Source organism: Mustela nigripes, chromosome X (genome assembly GCF_022355385.1).
Source record: "Mustela nigripes isolate SB6536 chromosome X, MUSNIG.SB6536, whole genome shotgun sequence".
Classification (NCBI taxonomy): domain Eukaryota; kingdom Metazoa; phylum Chordata; class Mammalia; order Carnivora; family Mustelidae; genus Mustela; species Mustela nigripes.
The window spans coordinates 87,985,942-88,004,681 of record NC_081575.1 but is presented as its reverse complement, the minus strand read 5'-3'; the positions used below and the strand labels follow the sequence as shown (position 1 = coordinate 88,004,681).

Sequence of the window (18,740 nt, the reverse complement as noted above, 5' to 3'; positions counted from 1 at the left end):
CCAGGACCCTGGGATCATGACCTGAGCCAAAGGAAGAGGCTTTAACCCACTGAGCCACACAGGCACCCTAGTTACCACCTTTCAAAATAATGCTTTAGTAACCTCCAAAGTCTACTGACGAATGTTTTTAAGTATCATTATAAACTCACGGATCTAACGAACGTTTAGTTTATTTGATGCATTTCAGTTTACTTAGATGAGTATTCTTATCCATGCTTGTCCCATCTTTGGCCAGTGGAACTACTTGACTTTTCTTCTACCCACCCAAGTATCTTGGATGGCTTGTCTTCTGAAAAAATAAGACGTTCCAGAATGGCGTTGTACTTTGCCTGCCCCTGGCCATGGAAGTAACCTTTTCTTGGAGGAGCTCTGGTTTCTTTGAGGAGAGACCTACTTTTGATGCAGTGTAAAGAGTGATGATTTCAAAAGAGGCTGGACGGAGGTGTATCTTTGGGCAGCGGGCAGTGTTTGTTGAATGAAATGGCAGGAAGGGTCCCCGAGGCCAGCTTTTCATGCACAAAGGAGGTAACAGGGTATCAGCCACCATCAGAGCTACGTGGCCGAGTCACAAGGGCAAGGCACTGGGAGACCATCCCCAGGGTGTGACCTTTGGAGAGTCAGGCCCTCGCCCTGGCATCCCTTCCAGCGGGGCACTCTGCGGCTCCAGGTGCGTGACTAACGTTTCCGGCAGCGACGCGCCCTGGGACTTTCCCGGGCCCCAGCCTCCCCGGCCTTGCTGCTGAGAATGGCGCGGCGGGGGCGGGGAGCAGGTGGGGGGCTGGGGCTGGGAGCCGCCCGGCGGGACTCCGGAGCCAGGGCGCCCTCTGGCGGTCACACGAGGAGGGGCGGGACTCGGCGGGGGCGGGGCTCCGCGTCCGGCAGCCCCTCCTCTTTGACCCTGGGGTTGGGCTGGGCGGGCGGACGCAGGCAGAAGCTACAAAGGTTTCGCAAGGACGTGACCTTAAGGGGTGAAAACCACGGTGTGACGCGTGGTTGCCAGCCGGGGCTAGCGAGCTGAACTAGTTCTCCGACGCCCGGGGAGGGGGGAAGGGAGCGGCTGGGCCGAAAGGTCCAGACCTGTGACTCAATGCCTGTAGCCCCCTCCATTGCTGCGGTGGCGCGTCCTGCGCCCCGGGAGAAGGAAGGGGGCGCGAGTCTGCACCTGGTCTGCGGTTGGGGTGACGTCACTCCACCCGGGGTGGGGGGGCTCCGCGGAATGAGGGCATGGTTTTCTCTGCCTCTCCCCTCCGCCCAGTGAAGCAGCGAGGCCCAAGCTGGTCACCGAGCTGGGAGTTTTGATTCGAAGGTTGGAAGTGAAAGGACAGGGGAATTTGCTAATAGATAACAAAGGAGTTAGGTATTTTAGCCGTGGAATAGCTTCAGTCAACGCAGATTAGGGGTGCCTTCGGTGCCTAGCAAAAAGTGGGCTGGTACCTCCCCCTCCTCACTCAGGCAGCGGGAGTGGCCATGGGGGGGGGCAACTTTTGTTCCCTTGTCTTGCTAGGGTCCCGGAAAAGCCCAGCGACTGGGAGGCAGGGGGACAGGGTCCTCGCTTCATGTTTACCTGTCACTCTGGGAAACAGGTCACTTAACCTGCCTGGGTCCATCCCAGACCATGAGGGCCCTTTACCCCACATGTCCTCCATGTGCAAATAGCTGACCCTTAAGAGGCCACTTCTCCAGCATACACAGTAGTGGCACAGTCTATGCTTAGGATGATTAAGAAAAGCAGATTCAGGGTCTGGGCACTGCGTTCTGAGGTCCCGGGGGCCCCATGACTCCTCACCCTGAGTCTCCCTCCATCTTGCCTAGTCTGAGGGTGATCTTGGCGTTGTGGGAGGGCGATTTGAATCAGCCACAAACCTGGCTGGAAGAGCATGGGACTCTTGATCTCAGAGTCATGAGTTCAAGCCCCGTGTTGAGTGTGGGGATTACAGAAATTTTAAAAAAAAAAAAAAGTGCTTTTTTTTCACTTGGAATCAATCTTCACATGTCCGTGCCCTCCGTCCCCCTTCCTCCCCCAATGTGGTGTGTGTGTGTCTGTGTGTGCAAGCAGGAGGGATAGGAGGCAGAGAAATAGAAACAATCTGGTTCGTGCCTCCACAGGAGGAATTTTGATTTTCCCCTCACTCGTGGCCCCTAGCTGTGTCCCTGTGGGGCTGCCCCCGACCTCCACCCGTGCAGCAGGAATTACGAAGAAACACCAGGGCTTCCCACCCCTCCTCTGCTGACAGGAAGCTTTTCTAGAAGGCCACCTGCAAAGGCAGAGTGTTGCTTCCTGGGCCGCTTCTGTTTCACAGGGTTACTTACACACTGCTCCTCCCTTTTCCTTCTTATCAGCTACCAACAGCATTGCAACATCCTCAGCAGGAGTGCAGGGGGTGTGGCTGGGGGCCAGACTACCTCGATCTTTGAAGTTTCTCCCTGAGGGTATACCGTACAGAGAAGTTCTCGTTCTTGGTGGCACTTCCTGTGGCCACCCCCACCCTCTTGCTTTTAACCCCTTGGGACCCTTGGGATCAAAGTTTCTGATAGCAAGGTGGCCTGTTCTCCAGCTGTAGACCGTGGTGCTAGCTGGCCTGGCGGTTGGGTCCTTTCCTTTCCCCACAGAGGGTCTCTGACCGCTCCTGACTTTGCATCTGGGAGAAATGTCTGATTTCCTAGGTAGAGAAGGTCTTCCTCAGGGAGGTCCTTGGCCCAGAGCGACAGCCCAGGTCTTCCTCAGGACAGGTCCTTGGCCCAAGAGCATGGAGAGGACTGAAGGCGAGGTGGGTCCAGTAAGCCGCGCGCAAGGACTGTAGGTGCGGACTCGCTGTTCCAGCCGCCTTCCAGCCTGGGCAGTGGTTTCCTTTGTAAGGCCATGCACCCATTTCTACCCCATTGCCAGGATGCTTTCCTTCCCAGCAGAGGTTATAGCGAGTTCAGCCTTATATTGGTTTACAAGGCCCAAGTGCAAGAAAACCAAAATTCTCCAGGCACGGCAGCGGCGGACGTCTAGATTTGCACCCCGAGCCCCGGTTGTGGGAAGGGAACTCCAGGCTTCCATCCATCGACGCCAGCATACCCAGGTCAGGCCATCCAGGATGTGGGCTGTCTCCCCTTGGGTGGTTCTAAGCCCTGGGTACCTGGCAGGTCAGTCCCAGCAGAGCAGAGGGCCGGATCCTACAGCCAAGCTTGCTGGGGCCAGAAGAATGTGGGGGGCACCCAAACTGCCCCCTCCGCTCCCCTAAACCAGCCCCCACACCCATGGGAATCTGGTGAAAATGGAGAGCTCTGTCCCTTCCCCACCTCTCCAGGTTATATAACAGTGTCTTTGTTGAAAATGCTGATAATGCTGTTTGGCAGCCGCAGGAAGCCAGTTTCTGGCTACATATTGCTTGGGGGCTGGGGCTGGGGTCAGGGCAGGAGGTGGGATCTGTGGGGGTTGGTTTAAGGAGAGAAAGGGGCCAGGCAGATGGAGAGGCCAAGGCCTGGAGATAAAGCCGATTGGTGTGTCAGCAAAATCTGTCCCGGGCTTTGGTGATTCGAAAGGCAGACAAATTCTTTCATCTCTGTTAATCCTCATCTGATACAGGATTTTCCTGCCATTAAATCTGGAGAAAGAAACATAAGCACTCGAACCTGCACAAGCAAGTATTTCTCCTCGACTCCTGCTCACCATCTCCCCCTCCCCACCTCCACTCCCCATTAGTTCTCTGCTGGACCATTTTTTAGGTCTGTGGCTGCCAGACTTAGGAGATGGATGGGCTTGGGGAGCCGAAGGGCGCCTTGGAGGAGGAGCAGGACCAGGCAGACCCCCAGGACAGTAAGCGACATTTGGGGACTGACTATTCATGAATGCTTCTCAGCAGAGGTCTCCTCTCTGTCCATTTGCTTGCTGGGTTGTCAGTGAGTCCATCTGTGTTGCTGTCAGGGTTCTAGTCTGATGAAGGGTTTCCAAACAGAGCCAAGCTGTCAATTGGGGGTGGGGGGAGCTTCTGGTGGGCTGTTGTTACTGGTTTCTCTTAACATGGGGGAGAAGTGAGTGTGAAGAAGAGGGCAAAGGCAGGGCATTCAGGAGGAAGTGCACAGGTGTGGGGAGGGGCCTGTGTGTCCCCGTTCTCCAGGGACCCCTCCTGGGCGCTCGGTGACCTGTGCTGTCTCCCTTCAGGTAGGGAGTCCACAGCTGGGTGGTTCTAAGCCACCGGGTGCATGAAAGACCACGGGATGCTGGTCCTGCTACTGCATGGTGAGTTCCAAGGCCCCTTCCTTCTGACCCCCAGCAGATAGATGCCAGTGGGAGCAGGGGTTGGAGAGCCCATAGAAGATTCTAGAAGATGCATGGAAACCACAGGGCTTCTACCCAAGGAGCTTGGTCTTCAAGTGGCTTCCATGAAAGCCGTACATGGACACCATGTACAGAACTGTGATCAGGGGGGAGGGAATGGAGAATGAGATAAAACAGAACAGGTGGGGGGTTTAGTTTGCTTGTTTGTTTGTTGAAAAACAGAATTCCTGAGCCAAATATATGAAATAACCTTTTGGCAATTTTCTTATTCTAATTTCAGATATGAGTTCTTTTTTTTTTTTTTTAATTTCTAAAAAGATTTTATTGATTTGAGAGAGGGAGAGACAGCAAGAGAGGGAACACAAGCAGGATGAGCAGGAAAGGGAGAAGCAGGCTTCCTGCTGAGCAGGGAGCCCCACTCCGGGCTCAATCCCAGGACCCTGGGACCATGACCTGAGCCCAAGGCAGATGCCTCATGACTGAGCCACCCAGGCGCCCCATCATTTTCTTATTCTAATTTCCGATACAACTTCATTGGTGTAATCACCAAGAACTACAGTGGTCATATTACTTTAAGCTTATTTAGTATAAAAAAAATCCCTTAAGCCATCTTCCTAAAGGAAGAAGAAAAAAATGAAAATATCAGGTGGGAATTGTGTGATTATGGATGTTGAAACATTCTTCCCCAAGGTTTTTGGTCCTATTGTTACGTGGGTTTTAATATAACAAGAAGACTCCTCACAGAATTTTTTTGCCACACCTCTGCAGACCCACCTGCTCAAAGCCAAGATGGCCCAGGTGGAAAAAAAAATCCCTTGGTAAATTCTGCAGTAAAGAATTCTACACAAAGAATCTGTTTTTCTGGCCCTTGGGTGAATGTAATTCTTTGAGGTGATAAGTACCCATGTGATAGACGTCTGTGTGCAGTGCTGGCAGAGAAAATTTTGCCAGATAATTCCAAAATGGTAGTAATAGAATCTTCTTACCCTTTATTCCAACAGTACACTCCAGGGATATTATGAGGGGTATAATTGGACAGCTTTTGTCCTTGAGAAGCTTGCATTCTTTTATGGAAGATCTAATACATAAATGAGAAACAGAATTGGAACAAGGTGCAGGGAACACTGTGATAAGCAGGACATGACTTTCTACACCGAGGAGCCTCCAAAGGATAGAGGTTGACATATAATTACGAACAGCCAGCTCCTTGCCATATCTTCTACCTAGAAAGGATATGAAGTTTGATTGACTCATTGGGACAGAATGTTTGGTTCTCTGAGCCAGCATGATTTTCAGTGTGTACCCAAAGCTCTCCCATCCCTGACAGAATGCAGACAGTATTCCTAGCCTGCGCATGGCAAAACGGGAGCTGTTCTTGCTGCCGCAGAAACCCGAAATACATCCAGACTTCTTGTGACAAGTTGGAGAGCTTAGCAGTGACATCATTTGCTAACAATAGATGCACTTAAAATTAATGACCGTCTCCACATCCCCTGGCGCTTTAATTTAAAACACACTCAGCAGCACAGACAGTATTACTCTGACTACAAGTCACAGGATTATGAACGACATGTTCCCGAGAAGCAGGCAGGGATAGGGTTGTACCTCCTTAGCTAGAGAAAAAAAAAATGATTAAATGAGCCTGACAAAACAAGGTCGTGGGGGAATCAGAAGTGGCTCACGGCAGGGCAAATCTGGGACAAAAGCGGAACAGAAATTCTCTGGATAGGAGGGTTCACTGGAAGTGCCTCCCCTCCCCTCCCCTCCCCTCCCCTTCCCTTCCCTTCTCTGCTCCTCCCCTTCCCGCCCCTCCCCTCTCCACTATGGCAGCCCCTTTGGGGTCTTCCTGCTGTTCACAGCGTAATATCCCAATTCCTTGCTTTACAGGGTTCCTCACCCAGGGCTTGCTCTAAACCACAAGTCTCTAACAAGGGCCCGGGTTTCTGTTTTATTCACCTTGCTGTCTCTAGAATCTAAGACATTGTAGGTGCTTGTAAAGATTTGTTAAATGGGTGAAGCCGCCCAGATGAGAACCATTACGGTACCTGATAGAGGCCTTGCGCCTAAAAATATCTGTATCTAGTTCAGAAACTCTTCAAACTGAATAATAAGACAACCCATTACAATTTTTTTAAAAATGATTAACCCCTATGCCCAATGTGGGGCTCAAATTCACGACCCCAAGATCGAGTCACATGCTTTCCCAACTGAGCCAGCCAGGTGCCCCCTAAGAGAACCCATCTTTAAAATATGGGCAGCACATTTTGAATAGCTCTTTCATCAAAGAAGATATACAGATGACTAGCAAGTACATGAAAAGATACTCAACCTTATTAGTCATCAGGGAGATGCAAATGAAACCCACAAGGAGATACCACTTCACACCCACTAGGATGGCTAGAGTTAAAAAGACATAGCAAGTGTTGGTGTGGATGTGAAGCAACTGAGATACTTGCCATCTGACCCAGCAATTCCTCTCCTAGGTAAATGCTAACTGAAAACACATGTCCGCAGCAAGACTCACCCACAAATCCTTCCGTCAGCCTTAGTCACCACAGGTGAAAACTGGAAAACAAACCAAATGCCCATTCACAGGTGACTGAACACACAAATTGGGGTACATCCACACGGTGGAATATTGTCCAGCAGTAAAAATGAACCACCGGGGCCCCTGGGTGGCTCAGTTGGTTGAGGGTTCAACTCTTGGTTTGGGTTCAGGTCATGATGTCAGGGCCATGGGATCGAGTCCCGCGTCTGGCTGCACGTTCAGCAAGGAGTCTGTGAAGGTTTCTCTTTCCCTCTCTCTCTGCTGCTCCCTGAGATCTCTCTGTCTCTCTCAATTAAATAAATAAATCTTTAAAAAAATGAAGGAGCAAGTGACATTCAGACAACACAGATGCATTTCACAAACATCATGCTGACTGAAAAAAACCATTCGATTCCATTTATATGAAGTTCTAGAATAGGCAAAACGAATCTACAGTTCAGAAAGTGGATCAGTGGTTGTCTGGAGCTGCGGATGGGGAGAGGACTGCTGTCAATGGGACCCGAGGAAACTTTCTGAATGGTCTGAATGTTCTAAATCCCGTGTAGAGCGGAGCTTACACAGATGTGTTGCATTTGTTATACACTTAAAATGAGTACATTTCCATTGAGGTAAATTATACCTTCATCAACTTGACTTAAAAGAGAAAAGGAAGTCTGTAGGGAGAGAGCGCCTGCACCCCAAAGAGAACACATCCTTTATTAATGAGACTCAGGTGCTGTGCAGTGAAGGGCAGTATGCGTGCGCCATTCATCGGTGTCGTTGCATGGATAAGTAGCTCGTTGGCTTTGATTGTAGAGTAGTACTCCTTGAATGGGGGCTACTAGTTTGTTCATCATTCATTCCCCCCACTGAAACAAGTAGAGCACTTGTTTCATTTTGGGGCGATTATCAATATTTAGGCCCGGAGGCCTTCCTGGGGCCTTGTGTTCTACTCCTCCTATGGGACAGCTCTCTACCATAGGATTCGCAGGGCCTGTGAGGCTATCAGCAGAACACCCTTCCTGAGACACACCAGTTTCTCCATCCCCCATGACGCACATTAGTCAGCAAAGCTGAGGGGTGAATCCAGGATCCTCTCTGTCTTTACTGTCACAAAAGGTATGTTTGTGGCATGAGAAGGAAGTTCCGGGATTACCGTGATGTCAGAGGCCATGGGATGGTCTCCCCCACTGCCTCTCCATTTCCCCCAACCCATTTTGTTTTGAAAATCCAGCACTGGGTCTTGGCCTGAGGAGCAACCCGGACAGCATTTGCAGGGAGTGGGAAGAGAATGACTTCCAGAGCCAAAGTGGCTGAAGAGATTTTGCTGAAAGCAGAAAATGACCATATTTTCCCTTGCTATTTTGGTTTCGTGAGGCACAAGTTCTTTGAAAACAATGAGGATGAAGAAACACTTAAAACTCAGTCTGTGGTTGGAAACTCCATGAATAACTGGTCTCCTCAGCAGACCTCAAGGGGAAAAGCACACATCTGAAAATCGGAGGGCCTCTGAAGGAGAAATTCCTCAGCTGGTCTACATTAAGATCTCATTCTATGGGGCATCTGAACCCAGCCTTCCCTGCCTCCCTGCAGTGCGGAGGTGGTCAACACATCAGACCCGAACACAAAAGCAGGGACCCTTTTCTGTATTTGCCTAGATTCTGGACACCTTGTAACATTCACTATTATTATTATTTTTTTATTGAAGTAAAATTCACACAACATAAAATTAACCATGAACCATTTTCTTTATGAGAGAAAGAGAGAAAGAGGGAGAGAGAAAGTGCACCTGCATGCATGGTGAGGGGAGAGGAGAGGCAGAAAGAGAGAGAGAGAGACTTATGCAGACTCCATGCCCAGCATGGAACCCAATGTGCGCGCTCGATCTCAGGACCCCCAGATCATGCCCTGAGCCAAAATCAAGAAATCAGGAGTTGGGACACTTAACTGACTGAGCCACCCAGCTGCCTTAATCATAAACCATTTTAAATACTTTATTTTTTTTTTTTAGTGTAGGCTCCAAACATGACATCAAGACCTGAGCTAAGAGTTGGACGCTTAACTGACTGAGCCACCCAGGTGCCCCAAACCATGAACCATTTTGAAGTGTACAGTTTGGCAGCATTGAGCACATTCACAATGTTGTGCAACCATCACCTCTATTTCCAAGGCATTTGCATCACCCCGAAAGGAAACCCTCTACCTATTAGGCAGTCACTCCGCATTCTTACTACTCCCAGCCCCTGGCAGACACTAACCTACTTTCTGTCTCTACGGCTTTGCCTCTTCTGGGCATTTCATGTAAATGGAATCCTACAGTATGTGGCCTGTGTGTCTGGCTGCCTTCCCCTAGCCTAATGTTTGTTTGTTAGATTTATTTATTTATTTGAGAGAGAAAGCACGGGGGGGCGGGGCAGAGGGAGAGGGAGAGAATATCAAGCATACTCCATGCTGAGCTCGGAGGGCAATGGGGGTCGATCTCATAACCCTGAGATCACGACCTGAGCCGAGTTGGATGCTTAACCGACCGTGCCACCCAGGCACCCCCAGCATAACGTTTCTGAGGTTCATCCACATTTAGTGTGTATCGCTACTTCATTCCTTTTTATGGCAGAATAATATTTCATGGTGTGGACAGACCACATTTTGTTTATCCATTCATCTGTTGATGGACATTTGTTTCCCTCTTTGGGCTATTGTGAATAACGCTGCTATGAACTTTCATGCCCAAGTATTTATTAGAACACCTGCTTTCAATTCCTTTGGGTATATACCTAAGGAGTGGAATTGCTGGGGCGTATGGTAATTCTAGGTTACACCTTGTAACATTTTATACCATGTGGATAAATCCCATTTTTTATTTTTTAAAGATTTTTATTTGTTTATTTGACAGAGATCACAAGTAGGCAGAGAAGCAGGCTCCCTCCTGAACAGAAAGCCCGACGAGGGGCTCGATCCCAGGACTCTGGGATCATGACTTGAGCTGAAGGCAGAGGCTTTAACCCCCTGAGCCACCCAGGTGCCCAATAAATCCCATTTTAATAAAGTTGGTCCACCTGGTGATTCTAATGTGCAGCCCAGGCAGAGAACCATTCTAGACTCTTCCTTGCAGTCTACTTGTTGTAACTTCACTAGTCTCATACTTCGTGTCTTGCTTTCCACTTTGGGGGCAGATCTCCATGTGGTCCTTGAAGTACTAGTCTCTTGGTGAGATTTAATCCTGTGGCAACAGTGCCCCGTGGAGCTTGCTGTTAGCTTTATCCCATGCTTTCACAGCTGTTTTGAGCTTTACAACTCATCCGTTCCTCATAAGGGTCTGCCTGTTACAGATGAGGGAACTGAGATTCGGAAACCTTGGCTGAGGTTAAAGCAAAACAAAACGCTCAAGAGAGCAGTGTGAGAAGGCAGGGATGAAAGGCAGTGTCATCAGAGTTTATGAGAGAATGAGAGAGGCCGTGCCCTCAGGATGAGTGCTTCCAGATTGAATGCTCTGGAAAGCCCTGTATTCGTAACCCTGAGCTATGACAGAGCCTGGCTGAGCAGCGGCCAGTCCTGAGACCGGGCCAGGTTGGCTGATTTTCCCATCTTCCTCTCCCAACGTCAGACTGGGAAAGTCTGAAACCTTTTCAGATTTCCACATGGATCCTTCTCAAAAATACTGGTGTGCGAACAGAAATTGCTCAGCAACTGCCGGGGAGTTTGACTTTCACCTCTCACAAACTGTGATCTTTATTTTAATTCGGTAAATGTTTTTCTGGCCAAGGGATCCCAGTGGAACTTGGCCCTGGACAGCCGAGGAGATTTGTTTCTGGAACGATCACTGCTGATGACAGGAGAGGCCCCTTTTCATTTGCATTTGGAAAAATCAGGGATGGCCTCAACAAATTTTGATTCTATATTCTATTTATTGTGCCAGTGAATAGCAAGGAGCTTCCTTTTGGTTGAGGGGCACCGCCTGGTCCTGAATTTGAGTAGCTTTTTCTTTCAAGGTGGAATGTTCACAAGGTTCTTTGTGGGGGAGGAAGGGGCCAGAAGGAGGAGATGGTGCAGATATTAAGGGGACCTGTTTCACCTCTGATCATGTTTTAGATTCTTGTTGTAAACCACAGCACCTACTTAAGGTACTGTTGAAGCCAAGAAAGGGTTATTCAGGAATGTGAGGTATTCCCAGTTTTCCTGGTTGGGGCCCACTGCCCAGAGCAATGCCTGAGCCAGGGAGCCGGACAGCTCCAGCAAAGGCCCTGAGGCCACCACCACTGGTGGACCCATCTGGCAGCTCATGGGCATCATGCTGGGCACTGGGTCCCAGAAATAATACCCCAAGAGCCCGAAAATCCAGATACCTCTGCCGTCATCCTGGCCAGAAAATGGTTTCTGCCTTGCACTTACTTCTGAATCCAAGTGTCCCTTTGGGTGTCCAATTGGCAAAACTAGGTCACATGCCTCGGCCCTAACTGTAAGGGACGTTGGGAAAGAGAGTTTCTGGCTTCTATCTTGAGGAGAAGGACTTATAATGTAGAAAATTCCCTAAATGTAGAAAGAGTACTTAAAAGGTGCCGGGTAGCCAGAAAAAGTATCAAACATTCTCTACTATCAGAGATGGTTTGGTCACAAGGAACAGAAATCCACTTGTCCACATAGATGGTTTGAATAGGTTTATAAAATGGAAATGAGGAAACGTCATAGAAACAGCTATCAACTAGCGAGCCTTCTGGGAACCAGCGAGCTGGCTAGCAACTTCCCGCTCTTCCTTATCTCCATCTCTGTGATTCTCACATTGGGGTTTTGTCCTCTGTCCGCACACCAGCTTCCTCACCTTGCCCTGGACTCCTGCTCCCTTGTAACTCTGACTGGCACGTGGCTCTGGTAACAAACCTAGCCCCAGTATTGTACTGGTGATGCCCACCATTTCACTGCCCAGTCCATGTTCACAGCCAGTTGGTGGGGAGGGGGCAGGGGCTGTTGAATGAATCTGATTGGCTCTGCTTAGGTCAAATGTTTATCCCCAGTCCAAACAGCTGTGTCTGGGAGGAGGTGGCAGAGACCCACGGGGTTCTGGTACTTTTTCTTAGAGGTGGTGGTTGGCAACAGCTGCTGCCCAACCGGGAAAATGAGAGCCAGAAGGGCCCCTAAAGGGCAGGAAGTGCGGGCCCTTCAGTTTATAGTTAAAGAGACAGAAGCTCTTTGGGTGTGTCTGGTGGGGAAGAGTACAGCATAATGGAAAGACAAAAACCAAAGGTTGATGTCATTTAACCACTTTGAACCTCAGTTTCCTCTTTCATGAGAAGAGAATAATACTTACCTTGCAGATTGTCATATAAAATGAGAAAAAGGTAGCAAGCTTAGCTTTGAGCAAACGCTAATTAAAAAGAAACCCACAAAATCTGATTAATTTGAACTCTATGATACATGCTCCTATCACCCAGATAACATTCCCAAACTACGTCTTACAGATATTTGCTGTCTTTTGGGACTGAGTTCATCTGCAGGCCTTACTCTGTTGAGCTCTCAGAGCCCCCCTGCCAACGGCTCTGTTCTGGGACTGCATAGAAGTATAATCTTATAGTATGTACCCTTTTGTGTCAAGTTTCTGTGGCTCAGCATAATGTTTTTGTTGTTTGTATCAATGGTTTGTTCCTTTTTCTTTCTCTACTGTTGGGTAGTTTCCAATTTTTATCTGTTCTGAATAAGCCACTGTGAGCATTCTTGTACAGTCTTCATGTGGACCTTTCTTTTCTTTCTCTTGGGTAAATACTTAGGAGTGGAATTGCTGAGTCATAGGGTAGGCATATGTTTAGCTTTAATAGACACTGCCAAAGCTTTGCAGAGTTCCCGAACTATTTTCCACTCCTGCCAACCATGTGAGAATCCAGTTGGTCTATGTCCTTGCCAGCATTTGGGGTTGTCAGTCTTTTGAATTGTCGCCATTCTAGTGGGTATATAAGGAAATCTCATTGTTTTAATTGGCACTTCCCTAGTGACTACTTAATATATTCTTTCATGAAGTGTCTCAAGTCTTTTAACCATTTTTATTTAGTTGTCTTTTCATTATTTGTTTGTAGTTGTTTTTATATTATGTAATACAAGTCATATACATATATGGTATATATATGTGTATATATGTATACACTGTATTACTTTCCTTGATATCTTTTTTTTTTAAGCTGCTTTATTAGGGCACCTGGGTGCTGCAGTTAATTAAATGTCTCGCTCTTAGTTTCAGCCCAGGTCATGATCTCAGGGTCATGAGATCGAGCCCCATGTCAGGCTCTGTGTGGGGCTCCACATGAGACTCTGTGACAGACTCAGCACTCAGCATGGAGTCTGCTTAAATTTCTCTCTTCCTCTGCCCTCCCCCACACACTCGCTCATGCTCTCTTGTGCTCTCTCTCTCAAATAATCTTAAAAAAAAAACCAACTTCTTGAAATATAATTGATGTTTAACAAACCGAACATATTTGAAGTGTACCCTTGTGAAACCATCAGCGCAATCAAGATAAATGACATATCCATTACCTCCAAGGTAGAGGTAATGGATATATAATGGACATATCCATTACCTCCAATGCCCCTGTAAGGTTCCTCCTTCCATGTCCCTCTCTGCTTCCCCACCCATCCTGGGCTGACCACTGATTTTTCTGTTACTACAGAGTAATGTTCACGTACATGGAATCAGATCCTATGTATTTTTGTTTGTTTGTTTGGCTTCTTTTACTCAGCAGGATTATCTTGAGATTCATCCATTTCTTTTTATCACCCAGTAGTATTCAGTTGTGTAGCTACATGATAATTTGTTTACCTGTTCAGACTTGGTGGGTGTTAATGTTGTTTCCAGTTCTGTGTAACTATGAATAAAGCAGCTGTGAACAGTCATGTCCAAGTCTTTTTTAAAAAAAGTTATTTATTAACTTATTTATTTGGCAGAGAGAGAGAGAGATCACAAGTAGGCAGAGAGGCAGGCGGTGGCGGGTGGGAAGCAGAGAGCCCAATGCGGGGCTGGATCCCAGGACCCTGAGGCCATGACCTGAGCTGAAGGCAGAAGCTTAATCCACTGAGCCACACTGGCGCCTCGTGCCCAAGTGTTTTGTATGGACATATGCTTTTATTTCCCTAGGAGTAGAATGGATGAATCATAAGGTAGGTGTATGTTTGATTTTAAAGGAAGCGCCACATTGTTTCCAATGTGGTGGTACCACTTTATACTCCCGCCAATCTTGTAAGAGGGTCCCAGTTATTCCATATGCTCTTCAACACTTGGTATGTTGATCTTTATAATTTTAGTCATTCTAGTAGGATGCATTTCCCTAATAACTAAGGATGTTGACCATATTTTCATGTTTGCCTTTTGTGTATCTTTTTTTGGTCAAGTGTTTCTTCACATATTTTGCCCATTTATTAATTGGGTTATCTGTTTCCTTATCACTGAGTTTTGAGAGTTCTTTATATATTTTGGATACAAGTCTTTTATGAGCTATATATACAGAGACAATATATAGCTATTTTCTCCCAGTCTGTGGCCCGTCTTTCCATTCCCCCCCGTTTTTTTAAATGATTGATTGATTGATTTTAGAGAGAGAGCACGCGCAAACTCGACCTAGTGAGGGGCAGGGGGAAGGGAGAATCCTGAAGCAGGATTCTCTGAGTGTGGAGCCCAATGCAGGGCTCAATGCAGGGCTCAACGTGGGTCTTGATCCCAGGACCCTGAGATCCTGACCTGAGCTGAAATAAAGAGTCAGATGCTTAACCATCTGCATCACCCAGAAACCCTGCTTTTCATTCTCTTAACAGTGTCTTTCAAAGAGCAGATTTCTTTTATTTTGGTAAAGTCCAAGTTATTATTTTCCTCTTTTATGTTTTTTTTTTTCTTTTTGGTTCTAAGAAGACCTACCTTACCATTAGGTCACAAAAGATACTCTTTTATATTGTCTTCAAGAAGCTTTATAGTCTTAGCTTTTACATTTAGGTCTGTGGTCCACCTAAAATAAGTTTTTGTGTATAGTGTGAGATGGGGGCCAAGGTTCTTTTTTATTTTCTAGGGATTGCAATATGCATCTTTAATTTATTGTGGTCTTCCTTGAATTAATCTTATACTGCTTCATCTATAATGTAAGATCCTTACAAGAGTACAATTCAGTTTTACTTCCCTTCTTATGCTTTATGCTCTAGTCGTATTTGTCATTTACAAATGTTATAAACTCCACAGTGCATTGCTCTTTTGACTTTAAATAATCAGTTACCTGTTAAGCAATTAAGGTGAGAAAAAAGTCTTTTTGTGACATTATTGGCCATTTCCATTACTCTTCATTCCATACTTCCCTTCAGGCTAAAGAACATCTTTGTTTCTTGTGCGGAAGATCTGTTAGGGATGAATTTTCTTTTTCTTTTTCTTAAGATTTTATTTATTTATTTGACAGAGATCATAAGCAGGCAGAGAGGCTGGCAGAGAGAGAGGGGGAAGCAGGCTCCCTGCTGAGCAGAGAGCCCGATGCGGGGCTCAATCCCAGGGCCCTGGGATTATGACCTGAGCTGAAGGCAGAGGCTTTAACCCACTGAGCCACCCAGGTGCCCCTTTATTTTTTTAAAAATATTTTATTTATTTACTTATTTATTTACTTGAGAGAGAGAGAGAGAGAGAGAGAGAGAGAGAGAAAGAAAGAAAGAGCAGAGGGAGAGGGAGAAGTAGACTCCACACAGAGCATGGAGCCCTTCTTGGGGCTTGATCTCAGGACCCTGAGATCATGACCTGAGCCAAAATCAAGAGTTGGACGCTTCACTGACTGAGCCAGCCACGCACCCCTTTTCCAGCACTTTAAAAGATGCAATTTCAGGGTGCACCTGGCTGCTCACTTGGTAGAGCATGGGGCTCTTGATCTTGGGATTATGAGTTCAAGCCCCACATTGGGCATAGAGTTTACTTAAAAAAATTTTTTAAAGATATATATTTTTGTCTTATAGCCTCTGTGGGTCAGTCATCGTTCTTATTGTTGTGTACTCTACGTAATGTCTTTTTTCTTTGGACGCTTTAAAGAATTTTCTATCTTTGGTTTTCAGCAATTTGACTATGATGAGTCTAGAAGTATATTTGTGTGTGTATGTGTATGTGATGTTACTTGGGGTTTGCTGGGCTTCTTGGTTTTAATCAAATTTTAGAAATTGTCAATTATTTTTCTGCTGTATTCTCTTTCTTCTGTACTTTTAAACTCCAAATACATGCATGTTCGTCTAATTGCTTGATATTATCCCACAGGTCATTGAAGTTCCAATCATATTTTTTCCAGTCTTTTTTTTTTCTTCTGTGCTTCTGTAATTTCTGTTGACCTCTCTTCAAGTTCATGAAATCTTTTTTTTTCTGCTGTGCCCAATCTGTTTTTCTTATTCAATCAGTTTTTAAAAATTTCAAATATTGTGGTGTGCCTGGGTGGCTCAGTTGGTTGGATGTCCAACTTGTGATTTCGGCTCAGGTCATGATCTCAGTGTCCTAGGATTGAGCCCCGCATCAGGCTCCATGCTCTGTAGGGAGTCTGCTGGAGGATTCTTTCTTTTCTCTCTCTCTCCTTCCCCAGCCATGCTCTCTGAAATAAATAAATCTTTAAAAAAAATAAATTTTCAAATATTATATTGTTGTTTCAGCACTAAGATTTCCATTGGGCTCATTGTTAGTTTCACTATCTCTTCTAAGATTCAAATTTTCCATGTCTTCACCCATTATATCCATCTTCTCCTGGAAATTTCTTAGCATATTTATAATTAATCCTTGTTTGGTAATTCCAACATCTGGGCAGTCTTTGGGTCTGCCTCTGTTAACTACTTTTTTTCCCTTTTGACAAGTGTCATGTTTTGCTGCTTCACATATCTAGTATTATTTGTATACAAGTAGTAGTTACAAGGAAATCTAGATTCTATATCTTCCTTTGAGGAGTGTTGAATTTTGCATGGCATTCACTGAAAGTACTGACTGGCAGGTCACCTTGATACTGGGGAGGCTTACTTTTAGGTTTTGTTAGGGTAGGCCTAGTGCAGTTTTGTCCTTTGTCCTGGGAAATGGTCTTTACTGCTAAGGTGTGGCCTTCTGGGATTTCCATAGAAAGCCTGAGGTATTTTATAAGTCCTTCTAACTTGGTAGACCTTGAACTTTTAATCTGTCTCCCATTACTGGGAAATTGTTGAAATCTTTGGTTAGTGCTTTTGGCCTTCACTTCTTGGCTCCTTGGAGTCACTCCACATATATGCATGTTAGGACTCAAACAAAGATCTGAGGGGAGTCTGTATGCCAGTTTTGTGGCTCCTTCTTTTCCGTGTTTTCCCTCTTCAATTTCCAGACACTGTGGCAGCTGTAATACTCTGACTTCTAATGCATCAGCCTGATAAGACTCTTGCTTTCTGCTTGAACTGTACTCCCTATCTGCAGCATGGACTTGAAAATGCCCTAAGACGGGGCGCCTGGGTGGCTCAGTGGGTTAAAGCCTCTGCCTTTAGCTCAGCTCATGATCCCAGGGTCATGGGATCGAGCCTTGTATCAGGCTTTCTGCTCAGCAGGGAGCCTGCGTCCTCCTTTCTCTCTCTCTGCTTCTCTGCCTGCTTGTGATCTCTGTCTGTAAAAAGAATAAATAAAATCTTAAAAAAAAAATGACCTAAGAGGAAAAGGCAGTTTTCTTTTCATTTTCATTTTTATAATTATTTTTTAAAATTCCAGTAGAGTTAACATACAGTGTTATTTAGGTATAAGAGGAAAAGTCAGATAAATATGTCTTCACCTAGTTTGCCTCTCATTTTTAAAAATTAATTTGTTTTAAAGAGGGAAGGAGGGGGAGGGGGAGGGGCAGAGAGAGAGGGAGATTGAGAATCTTAAGCAGACTCCATGCCCAGCTTGGAGCACGACCTGGGGGTTTGATCTCAAGATCCTGAGATCATGACCTGAGCCAAAACCAAGAAATCAAGAGTTGGATGTTTAACCGCCTGAACCACCATGCCCCAGCTTCTCTTCTTTTAAGGGTTGTATCTACTCTGGTTGCCTATTTAAGTTGCTCTCTCGTGTCTTCAAAGATTTTTTTGTTTAAGTATTTTTTTCAGTTTACACTAGCTATCAGCAGGAATGTTAGTCTGGTACAAGCTCCTGTAGCATTACTGCAAGAAGAACTCACCCAAATATGTTATTATTTTTTAAAAAATTTTGTTTTAGTGCCCTACTTTTCTGAACCATTAGACATATACTTAGTCTTCATATTGGGTAAACCCATACTGGATTTTGGTTGTCTGTTCTGAGAATTTACTTGATTTCATTTGAATTTCACTAAGTAATCCAGTAAATTAGTAATTCCTAATGGCTCTTAAAGTTTCAAAGGTTGAAAATAGATCTCTAATAGTGACAACATCTTGAATGTTTCAAGTTCAAAATAAATGTTAATCTATTTTCTGAAATAGGGAATACATCCACATGGTTCAACATTTAAGATAAAAACGACACACAAGCGGTGCCTGGGTGACTCAGTGGGTTGAGCCTCTGCCTTCAGCTCAGGTCATGATCCTAGGGTCCTGGGATCGAGCCCCACATCGGGTTCTCTGCTAAGCAGGGGGCCCACTTCCTCCTCTCTCTCTCTGCCTGCCTCTCTGCCTACTTGTGATCTCTGTCAAAGAAATAAATAAAATCTTTTTAAAAAGGACACAATAGGGACGCCTGGGTGGCTCAGTTGGTTAAGCAGCTGCCTTCGGCTCAGGTCATGATCCCAGCGTCCTGGGATCGAGTCCCACATCGGGCTCCTTGCTCCGCAGGGAGCCTGCTTCTCCCTCTGACTCTGCCTTCCACTCTGCCTGCCTGTGCTTGCAGCGGAAAGCAGAGGCTTTAACCCACTGAGCCACCCAGGCGCCCCCAAATCCCAACTCATTTAAAAGGTCCAATAAGGGGACGCCTGGGTGGCTCAGTTGGTTAAGCAGCTGCCTTCGGCTCAG

General features: G+C 46.2%; 1 protein-coding gene across 1 annotated transcript in view; it reads left to right on the top strand.

The window, feature by feature from the left end:
• The first annotated feature begins 3,755 nt into the window (after positions 1 to 3,755).
• The window catches only part of NYX (nyctalopin), a 19,528-nt gene continuing 4,543 nt past the window's right edge, over positions 3,756 to 18,740 (top strand). Inside the window, exons 1-2 of the mRNA XM_059385402.1 lie at positions 3,756 to 3,805; positions 4,151 to 4,228. Of these exons, the coding sequence (XP_059241385.1) occupies positions 4,192 to 4,228 (37 nt within the window). The 5' untranslated portion in view covers positions 3,756 to 3,805; positions 4,151 to 4,191. The remainder of the gene's footprint in view (positions 3,806 to 4,150; positions 4,229 to 18,740) is intronic.